At 34.5% G+C, this 11,911-nt stretch overlaps 1 protein-coding gene across 1 annotated transcript in view; it reads left to right on the top strand.

The window, feature by feature from the left end:
* The window catches only part of FBN2 (fibrillin 2), a 240,480-nt gene that overhangs the window by 198,142 nt on the left and 30,427 nt on the right, over positions 1-11,911 (top strand). Inside the window, exons 40-48 of the mRNA XM_006913393.2 lie at positions 928-1,053; positions 1,877-2,029; positions 3,380-3,448; positions 4,340-4,465; positions 4,651-4,776; positions 5,235-5,360; positions 7,289-7,405; positions 9,004-9,132; positions 9,517-9,636. Coding sequence (XP_006913455.1) covers positions 928-1,053; positions 1,877-2,029; positions 3,380-3,448; positions 4,340-4,465; positions 4,651-4,776; positions 5,235-5,360; positions 7,289-7,405; positions 9,004-9,132; positions 9,517-9,636 — 1,092 coding nt within the window. The remainder of the gene's footprint in view (positions 1-927; positions 1,054-1,876; positions 2,030-3,379; positions 3,449-4,339; positions 4,466-4,650; positions 4,777-5,234; positions 5,361-7,288; positions 7,406-9,003; positions 9,133-9,516; positions 9,637-11,911) is intronic.

The following is an 11,911-nucleotide window of genomic DNA, read 5'->3' as shown; positions in this document are numbered from 1 at the left end:
TAGGGAAAGCTGGATAGAATAGACATATCCACTATCTAATAAGTTATTAGTTCAAATATTGACAAGGATTTTATTTTACATAGTAGGGAAAATAGGTAAGCTTGACTAAGACTATTAAGTTAATATTTTCCAGTAATTTTTAAATGTTGGACTATGTGTTGGAACACTATGAAGAATTTCAAAGGTTACTCAGATGCCGTTCGTGCTTCCATCTCCCCCAGTTATCACGTGATACAACAGTCATACTTTTAGGGGTCTATCTTCCCATTGGATGGGGAGTTTCTTGAGAAAAGGCCCACAGCTTATTCATCTTTACAGCTACAAGTCCCGGTTTACAGTAAATCTCAGTATTTATTTATAAAATGAATGAAAGCTTCTAACAATGAACATTAAATTTGTAAACATTTCCATTATAAGCCTTCTTTTGGAACGTGTTAGATAAATGCATCTGGAAGAAATATGATTTAATAAGGAAAACAACCAGCGGCTACACTGCTTCTAGAATCTCTTGAGTACTAATTTGAAAGGAACTATGAACATAAAGGCTCTCCTAAATGGATTCACCTTAAAGATGGCACTAAAATTTGGTTTAAATGACATAAGAGGAAAGCAGGCTCTACAGCAGTTCCATTTGAAGAATATGAAATTTCAATTTAAAAAGTATATGTGCCATTTAAGTTATTTTTAGTCTCTTTGGAATAATTTCTTTTGATCTTTTTTATTTTTGAGTACTGGTATTTTTTTCTTTTAAAGAAAGACATACTTTGTGTCATATAAATGCATATTTAGGAGTATTTTTTATGTAATTGCTTTAAATTCTGAACTTTATGAAAATATAGATTTAAGGAATCTGGTACTCTACATAGTCTAAATAATATGAATTGATAGGAAAATATCTTAATTAATGGATATTCTTGCCTATTTTAGATATTGATGAGTGTTTTGCACATCCTGGTGTGTGTGGGCCAGGGACCTGCTACAACACCCTGGGAAATTACACCTGCATTTGCCCACCTGAATACATGCAGGTCAATGGAGGCCACAACTGCATGGGTAGGTAAAGGTCTCTGAAATTAATTAAGTCATGGTTGTTGGCTTCCCACGTAAGGCATTCATGTCTCAATTATTGTTCATAAAGTTTGAAAATTAAATCTTTATGAATGATTATGTATTTCAAAGTCTTATAAACTTCTGGTTCTGTATTATGTTTTTAAACATTGGCTGTATAGTTACATTTTTTGTTACCCTTTGATTCCATATAAAAGTAAATAAGTCACAGTAATATAATACAGCACAGAGAATACAGTCAATAATATCTTAATAACTTTGTATGGTGACAGGTGGTTACTAGACATATTGTGGTGATCACATTATAAGGTACATAAATGTAGAATCACTAAGTTGTACACCTGAAACTAATGTAATATTGTATGTAAACTATTCTTTAATTTTTGAGAAGCAAATTATGTAGTTACATTCTAAAAGCATGAGTTTGAGGTAGAAAAATTTCACCAAATGTTACAATTACACGTTATTAAGTAATTTTAATTTTTCATTCATATACAGTGAACATTGTTTTACAAATGAGAACATTTCAAATTTAATATGTACTGCATTTTTTAAATGCCTTTCAGTAGAGAAACAAATATCTAACTTTGTTTCCAAAAAAATTATAAACAAAATCCCTTTTTTGAAAACAGGAGAGATGCTAATCTAAAAAATGATTTATGTTCAACTTAATAATTTTAAGGTAACTTCCAAATGACTGAGAAAGTTTTCCGAGTTGTGTTAATGGAGAAAGTCTTCAGGTGTGTAGGCTTCATTATCAGCTGCTTGCTGATATGATTAGTTGGCTTATTTGTTTTTCAATATGTAGACATGAGAAAAAGCTTTTGCTACCGAAGCTACAATGGAACCACTTGTGAAAACGAGTTGCCTTTTAATGTGACAAAGAGGATGTGCTGCTGCACATACAATGTGGGCAAAGCCTGGAACAAACCTTGTGAACCATGCCCAACACCAGGAACAGGTAAGCACACAGCTCATGCTTCTGCTGAAGGCCGAGTCAGTGACACACACTTTTATGTGACACTGTAGTAAGAACAAATCTGTACTAAAACCAGATATGCTCAATTCTGAAACTTGAGTGGCCCTTTTTGGGATTCAAACACTAATTTCTGAGGGGTCTGGATCCTGAAAATAAGCTCCATTGCCATAGTTTTGTTTTGAAAAATCAAATAGAAACATTTTTACAGTTCTCTAATTTAAAAATTCCATCAATTAGGAATTTAAGATCACTGGTTTGTGGAATGAAATACCACTTTTTTTGTAAGAGGAAGTAAAGGGCTTAGGTTTGAGAGACAATTCTGTATTTAAATCGAAGCTCTGCCACTTATTGTCTGACCTTATGTAGATTATTTATCCTTTCTGAAACTGATCCCTCATATATAAAATAAGGATAGTAAATAACTACAGTGACTAATTCATATGATTATAGTGACGGTTAGATGAGATGATGTACATAAATTACAGTTTGTACATTGCCAGGAAATTGGAAACCATTAAACTGAGCGTCTATTATGTACCTCTCGTACCTCTCTATATGTTTTGGATGCTCGGTGAATATTGGTAGATGAAATATACAAAGTCCCTCCCCTGATAGCACTTGGAGTAGTGTATGTATGTGTTTTACTTAATACTGTTTTCATGAGTTTTACTCAGTTGTGCAGTAGTGGGCATCAGAAACAATCTGCTTCATAAAAATTAGTATGTTTTTAATGTCTCTTAGTTTGGTGAATTATGTATAGGAGTAACTCTCACTGTCTCTATTTTATTCTATGATGCATTATTTTTGGTGCCTCAAATTTCACATTCTAACAAATAAACGTTTATGTTTTAAGAAAAGACAAAATTCATGTCTCATTCATTATTCATCATTAATGTGTTTGACCACTACAAAATTATTTTTTTATGCCCATACCTTTGTGCAATTCATAATCCCCTTTTAAATTTGTACTCTAATCTGGTTTTTTCGTCTGTTTAAATTGACTCATTTTTAAAGCTCTGCATATGAAGAGGAAAAAAGAATTTATGTGCCTAAAAAAGATATTTTGAATCTTATAATGATTTATTTATCTTTTAATTGCAGAGCAGTAAAAAGCTAATAGTAATGACAACAATAATAATAGTAAAGAATGCTGAGATCTGCCCCTTGGATGGAGGAGCTGGCATTGTTGTCAAATAAATATAATTGAAATGAAAAAGTCTGGTTGTGAATAATATAAAATATATTTGTCAGTGAAAGTAATACTATGTAAAATGTTATTTTAAAGGAGTTTGAAAATTTTAAGAGTGTATTTACTTTGTTTTTATTTTAAAGCTGACTTTAAAACCATATGTGGAAATATTCCTGGATTCACCTTTGACATTCACACAGGAAAAGCTGTTGGTGAGTTTTTCCAGATTATGTTTATTTTAATATATATATGTAGCATTTTGTAAAAATCTATTCAGTGTTTTTAAAATTTGAAATACCATAAAATATAGTAATCTGGATTCTGACCTAACGTAGACAAGAAAGAGACAACATATTTATAGACTCTAATCAAGTGTTAATAATAATAATAATCTATCAGCATAGCCTGATGATTGAGTTTTGATAGTTATGTGACTATCTTAAGATTTTATATGTGTCAAGCTAAAACTCTAGTTTTCCTTATCATGAATATGATATTACATATTAATTCTAAATAATCCCCCTTATTTTAACCTTTAGTTGCTGTTTTCATAAGTATATGTTTAAGTTTTGGGTATATTTTTGCAGTATCCCTTTCTGTTGATCTACTGATGAATTCGCAAGATTATTAATTATATGTTACTTCTAAATGTACTTTCTATTGCTCATTCTACTTTTCTTCCTCGAAGATTAAACAAGTAATAAAAATTCAAGTCTCTATTATCAATGCATATACAACAAAGTATATAAAATAAAGAAAACACATCTTCTTTTATCAGATGAGTAGCAGCAGTTACAGGAGCCAGATGCATAACTTGAAAAGGAGGCTTGGTTCCCTAGAAGTTCAATTGCTACATTGACACTAAAATCTCTTGGCATATTTGCTCAGCTCCTTACATTTCCCATCACTGTTTAAAGGAAGTACTCTATTTTATGGTCTGTATGCTTTCATGAACCACAAAATCACTCATCCCGGTATAGAATTGATTTTTGTGACGCTGAGTGTGTGTTCTCATTCCAGTGTACACATAGCGTTATTCAAGGTTTTATGGTAAATACATTAAGCTGAACCACATATACTTAACCAAGTCTGTTCAATTTCAGACATTGATGAATGTAAAGAGATTCCAGGCATTTGTGCAAATGGCGTGTGCATCAACCAGATTGGCAGTTTCCGCTGTGAGTGCCCTACTGGATTCAGTTACAATGACCTGCTCCTGGTCTGTGAAGGTAATCTGAATGATGTGTGTATCACCTTTAGCCAAAACAGTTTGGTAGACAGAAATGAGTTTTAGAAAGTTTCCTGATTTTTACTGTTTCTCCCTCAGTATTTCAGAATCAGTCACCAAACTGGTTAAGTGAATATAATACTAATGCAGTAATAAAATATTTAAATGGAAGTGTTACTCTTTCAGATATTGATGAATGCAGCAATGGCGATAATCTGTGCCAGCGAAATGCAGACTGCATCAATAGCCCTGGCAGTTACCGCTGTGAATGTGCTGCGGGTTTCAAACTCTCACCCAACGGAGCCTGTGTGGGTAAGGGGCCTGACTCATCCTTTGGCACTGAGCACAACATTTTTCACATTTCCTATGCTAAAAAATTGTCCATGCTTTTCTATTAAAAATATTTTCAAAGATAATTCTGAAAAGATGTTCTGAATAAGTCTATTCATTCATATTGAACCTGCTTCACCATGTATTATAGATTATTTTGTTCAGAAAAGAGGATTTTTTTCAGTGGATTTTCCTAGGATTAACCCTAAAATAAAATCGTATCTTTGAGATACCAATTAAGACATATAAATTGCATGATTTTAAAAGAAAGAGACTTGGATACTTTAAAGACTTGCTTTATTTTGATTTGCCTGTTGTTATGGTTCATTTTCAGCCTGTCTATATTAATTAACAGCAGGTTATAGAAACACGTCTGTGAAAGAATGAAGGAATCTTAATAAAAATCAGATATGTATCCCATGTGTTTTATTTTGTTTTAGATCGCAATGAATGTTTAGAAATTCCTAATGTTTGTAGTCATGGCCTGTGTGTTGATTTGCAAGGAAGTTACCAGTGCATCTGCCACAATGGCTTTAAGGCGTCTCAGGACCAGACCATGTGCATGGGTAAGAGGAGAACATTAGTTCTAGCGGGTGAAGTGGGGCTGAGCATCCAGAGATCACACATAGTTCAGTCATTGCCGCAGTAACTACCATGGCCCTTTCAGAAACAGTCCTGCAAAAAGTTAACTGTGTTAAACTGGTTTTGGTTTAATTCAATGCAAAATTTGCAAGCAGGGACACACTACACAATATGTCCCTCAGTTTAGTGTTCACAACATTTTTCCCCAGATGACTTTCACATAAGCTTAACTATACTCTGGGGACACTCAGCATATATGGAAGTCACCACAGTACCAGCTGCCCTCTGCCCCTCTCTGTTCCCACTCCAGAAAGCCTTTCAAATGTATAAATAAATGCAAAGAAGTAGAAAGGATGACAGTATTGAAATGAATATTCATGTGCACACACACACACACACACACACACACACACACATTGCCACCATAAAGATATTAGGAAATGATTTTTCAGGTTTTCCAAACTTCTACCATAAGGAAAACCTAAACACACACACACACACACACACACACACACACACACACACACTCACACACACACTTTTTCCCAAAAATCATTGAACGCGTGAGATTTGTGTGCTTCTTTTGTGTTTTAACTTTTAAAAACAATTTTTAGAAGCAAATTTGCAAAACTCTTTAAAAAGTCCCAGTAGCTAATATAATCATTAGTTAAATAGTAGTAGTGTTCACTAAGTATTTGCTGAGCTGACGAGTAGTAAGATTTCAAAAGCAGATGGGCCGGACGCTTTGGAACTCAGCGTAACTCCTTAAATCTGATGTCAGCCACTGGCTCTACCTCTGCCCAAAGACTTCATGTTTTGCACTTGAAGGAGGAAAATCAAATTTAAAACTTAGCTAATTATAATTAGCATTTCTCAGTTTAGAAAAAGCTAAAGTTGTGCATCTACTCCTTTGGTATTCAAGAAACTATCTACATGAATAGTAAGTCTGGTTTCAGTACCGCAGGACTCCAAAACTAGTTTTACATTATGTTTTTACCACGAGGACATCCCATCTCCCATTGGCTCCTAAGGGCGCCCGAAAGGACTTCTCCCATGGTGGTCGGAAACATTCTCTCGAGAATGCTGGCCCTATTTGCAGGGACTTTCTGAGGATCCTTGCTTATATATGCTTCTCCTGGCTATGCTCTCTGAGGGAGAGAATATAAATTGCTAAAATATATATGAGATTAATGGATTGGGAATTTATATGAGGAAAATCTTTCCTCAGTCCTAACAAATTATCCATGACAAAAGTCAGCTAAATTCTTCAATAACACTTATCTTAAAACAAAACTTTCTTCCTAAGGAATAATACCTTTTTTTTTTTTGCACAGTTAGAAGAGTTTCAGCAGCCTAGAATTCACGGTCTAGGGAATCTGCTCTCTTGTATGAGGATGACTTCTCTAAATAGTTTCTTAATATTTTCATTTTTTTCAAAGTCTAGTAATATTGAGTTCTAATAGACTTCTTCAGTTTGGATTCCACTGACTCATAAAATTTAGGAAACTAAAGTTTATCTTTGTTGTGCTGATAAAATTAAGGTATATACATTCTTGGGGGAATATTTACAATGTTTACTAGAACAAATTGTTTCAGTTTTTCGAAAGATTGGTTTCCTTACAGTTATCAAGGAAACTATTTCATTAAAACATCTCCACTAAGAGAATGCTTGCCTAGCCTGGGTCTGAGTGTTTTTTGTGCCTGTAGATCATTAAACAGCACTTTTTTTCCTTATAATTTTACAATTTAGAGTTTTCTCTACTTCATATTTATTTCCCTTGAGTAAATATGGGTTCTTAGCATTGAAAAAGGAAAAGCTAAGTCAGTCAGTAGTTTAAAATAATGTGGATGTTTAGTAGGCTCTGTTTTTCTGGTTAAAAGTGGGATGCTTTGACCCAATGTTCCTCTGCAGATGTAGACGAGTGTGAGCGGCATCCGTGTGGAAATGGGACTTGTAAAAACACTGTTGGGTCCTATAACTGTCTCTGCTACCCGGGATTTGAACTTACTCATAATAACGATTGTCTGGGTAAGTACTCGTTCAGTCTTCTATTGCTTCTATTTCCTTTCCACACAATACACTGAAATAAAACATAAAGCCAAAGAATAAATATTTTTATTGTTAAAATTGCAAATGTATGCCAAAAGGAATGTAGTATCATTGACTAATTTCTAGTCAACTAAAAGCCTTTGTATTGGCTTAAGTAATAACAAAACCATCTGCTGCGTTGAGTTCTCTCAGTCAACCAGTCGACTCAGGGAGAGGCCGTGAAAGTGATAGATAGTAAATGTATTGGGACTGCTTTATGGGTTGAAATTATTTTTACCCCTTAGACGGGATCAAGGATAGACCAGTCATTGTTTCACTGTTATTACAAGTATTTCATATAATACATTCTTGACTTCTATACAAATACTGACAGTCCCCAACTTAGAAACATGTGTGTTGAAACTTTGTTGTTAAAGCCAGGGAAGCCTTTTCCCACAGAAGCAGCATATGGTGACTGGGATTCGAAGTCACCCCTCAGAAGCCCATTTGATCTCTGTGACCAACCGTAGGTTTATAGTGGAAAATAAAACTGTCTCCTAGGTGTGGTACAGGGTTTTATAGCCTTTGTCCCTAACAGACATTGATTGAAATAAGAATTGCTAGCGAATGGGGGTTGAGAGGGCGGGGATGCCTGTGTTTGGTGAAGGAGATAGGGAGAGAAATGACGATAGATGACAGTATTTCTTGTTTACCGTGTGCCAAGCACTGATCTGTGCTTTACAATGTAACATCTCTTAATTCACGTGATCCTATGAGGTATGTGAAAGTAACTCAGGCTTTCTCCCATTATGGGACCATCACAGCTCAAAACTACCTTCTTAACAGTTAACCCAATGTATCTTCCTTTCAGTTTTGTTTTTCAAAATTCTGAAACTGAGAAAATTTTAGAGCTAATTGAACATTTTAGTCAACTACTACCTTCTTGTCTATAGTTCGTCAGGCCCTTTAAACAGCCAGGGAGACCTAAAGACACGAATATGACTCTGATCAAAGTACAATCTTCAAACAACCCAGAAAATTACTCAGATGAAGGCAACTCTAAGCTTAACTGAAAATCTAACACTAAAAGATTTTTTTTCAAATTCTGTATTCTGTCAGCAAAACATGTCAGCAATTCTGAAATCTTTTTAATATAATTGATTTTTTTTTTGTATTTAATATACTCCGTTATTTGTCTTTTGAATAAAGTCAGCTTATCTCCAGGTAAAGTCACCTGCAAACTATGCAGTCAAGTTAAATTCATATATACTTCTGCCTCTGGAAAAATAAAAAAATAAATATTTTTTTCAATTTGAAAGAATGGAAAGCTTCACCTGAAACCTTCAACTTTTATTTGTTTATAAATTTCTGAGTTATATTAATATCAAAAATGTGCCCTTATGGTTGAAATACAGTAGTGATCAATGTGAACTTATAAGTCACATGATACTTATGATATGAGCCTTTTTTCTCTATGATGAGGAATTGTAGTGTAAGGTTTTTGTAAATGTGTACCATTAAATGTTTTTAATTGCAAGTCGTAACACCATATATCTGTGAGAGTTCTCTCTGAAAAGCTAACACCTGTTTGCTTGCAGACATCGATGAGTGCAGTTCCTTTTTTGGTCAAGTGTGCAGAAATGGACGGTGTTTTAATGAAATTGGCTCCTTCAAGTGTTTATGTAATGAAGGTTATGAACTTACTCCAGATGGCAAGAACTGTATAGGTAAGTATCTAAACAATAAACATTCCTTATGTTGTTTCATTTCGTAAATTATTGATGTGACTCCTCCTCAACCCCCATTTAAGGACTCTTTTGCATTTCATTTGATTATCTGATCACATGACCAAGTTAAGATATAGTGGAAAATATTCCTTAAGGTCAAAACCAACAATTGGAAATGACTTGTGTACAGTGTTTTACTGGGACAGACCTTGAAGCTGTCCATGTCTCAGCAAACATAGGCAAAGGAAACAAAGCAAGAAAATTAGCCTCTTGCCAAACGAGTAATACCCAAGATGTCCATATTAGTCCATAGTGACCTGGCAGATCAGAGGGCAACAAGTTCCTCATATTTGAATCATTTTTTTCTCTCGTTTCTCTTCAAAGATACTAATGAGTGTGTTGCCCTTCCCGGCTCTTGTTCTCCTGGTACCTGTCAGAATCTGGAGGGATCTTTCAGATGCATCTGTCCCCCGGGGTATGAAGTAAAAAGCGAGAACTGTATCGGTAAGGCTAACGTTCATTCTGAGGTTCATGAGCTGTTCAGTATAGTAAGACCTGGTACTGACTCTATGGAAGTCTACTAAATCCAAACCACCGCAGGCATACTGACCCAAGGAATTAAACATACAGCTACCTACATCTGTTTTATTGGACCATCAGAAATGATTTGAAGAAGGAGTGGTGGGAATACAGAATTTAGGGATGTGGGATTTTTCATTAACAGAAATCTTACACTAGTTAAAGAATATTCAGCGTTCTCTAATCTTTTTTCCAAATGTCAACAGAGACTTTCTGTTGAATTTAAAGAGTGTCTACAAAAATTGTAATCTTTGGCAACCAATTTTAAAACAGCTATTAAAGGTGTCCAGAGTCTTAGAAATGTGAGGCAGAAAATCTTGACAGCTCTGTTGAGACTTTTTTTCCTTGGGAAGGCCTCATGTCAAAACAGAAAATATTAATCCATTTGTCATAACAGATGTTTTTTTCTGTTGAAACTCTTCCAGCTTACAAGAACATTTGTAACCACATCAAAACTGGGTCCCAGAATTTCCTGGTGGACATGATGAAGGCCGACCTTTTTACAGTTACTTTATTTCACTTTGATACAAATTATTTTTTACAGTCTTGTTGAAATTCAGAAGCACCAGCATCTTAGTGTGATTACTAAGGGGTTTTTCGCCTTCATGTTATCCAGTTTTTTTAAAAAAAATTCTGTGTAGTTCTGCTGTTCACATTTAAGAGACATATAGACAGAACTGAAAGAAACAGTTTACTCCATCGAATTATTTTCAGACCATATAATAATATACAATTGGTATACCTCATCATTCCAATTTGGTCTTTATATCTATCTTTTCCCTTTTCTGTCTGATAAGTAATATTGTAATATTGTCTAGTGTTTTTAATACTAAAAAAAATACTAGAAACAGCTTAGTAATAAATTTATTGAAAAATTAAGTTTAAGATCCTTTCTTCCGTTTTATTTTTTCATATTTAACCTCAGTTCTTTGTCATCCCTATGACCCATCCCTTTGTGAAACAATCCACAGTTAGCAGTGTGTCATCCATAGAAATACATGTTTCTTTGTATCAAAAAGATTCAACTACCTTTTCTCTTAGTGAAAAACATCTATGATTCAGTTACATTATTAAAACTTCAGAAATATTTTATTTTTCCATTGTTAGCAACACCACTGTTTTACATCTCTCAAAAATTGGTTTTTAATTAACTTTATATAAGAATATTTCCTAGTAGAGACTAGGATCTCTACTACCAATTTTTCCTAGATGAAATGCTTCCCAGCACCCTCACAAACAAACACATACATATACACATGTATACACACACACACACACACAAATCCATTCCAACATTTAGTGGACATTACAGAAAACACAGCACTTTTTAGGTGCTGGAAATAAAAAATATAGTCCTTGCCTTCACATAACTTACTACCTAACAGAAAAGCCATATTTTGTAAGTAAACCTGTTTTATAAAACTATCCTTACAATCCAGTGTGACAGACACTGTCCTGGAGGTATGTTCAGGATGTGGGAACACAGTGAATAATGATGGTCGTGGTGAGAGGATGGCATGTCAAAGAAGCCCATCACAAAGGATTGGTGACATTTGAGGTGGCTCTTAAATGTTGGATAGGAATTTACTAATTAAAGGAGGGAATGGAACAAAGAAGTCCATGTGAAAAGACAAGTGACACAAGCATGCTAAGGGGCATCAAATGGCCAGCAGGGTGGAGCATTGCGGGTTTTTTTCAGAAAGGATGTGATATACTCACTCATAAAAATTCTGCAAATATAAATTGAGAACATAATATGTGCCAGAAACTATGCTAGACTAAGCTGAAGGGGCAACAGTGATCCAGACAGACAGATACGTCACTTCCTCATGGAGCTTACATTCTAATGTGCCTGGAATTGTGTAATGTTTATTTAGTTAGTTAAAATAACCCATTAAATAAGCACTTCCAATGAAAAAAGGCCAAACATCACTGGTAGGGAATCCTTACTTATTTTAAGGAAGGAACTATTCTGGCGTGAGGTGAGAATGATGAAATTCTCAAAACATGTCAGTCCTCCTAGTTTCGTAGGCAAAGATTTTCAAATAGATATGTGTTTTTGAAAGACAGTAGGAAGAGAGGGAGATACTGTAGTCAATTAGGAGATTTATGGCAATCTTGTGGCAAATGATGTTGAGTTTGAATGGACAGAGGAGGCAGAATTGACAGGCCACATGCTACTTGCATGTGGAGGTTAAAG

This window comes from Pteropus alecto, unplaced genomic scaffold, assembly GCF_000325575.1.
Source record: "Pteropus alecto unplaced genomic scaffold, ASM32557v1 scaffold20, whole genome shotgun sequence".
In the NCBI taxonomy this organism is placed as follows: Eukaryota; Metazoa; Chordata; class Mammalia; order Chiroptera; family Pteropodidae; genus Pteropus; species Pteropus alecto.
Note: the sequence above shows the minus strand (reverse complement) of the source record. Positions and strands in the feature narration are given on the sequence as shown.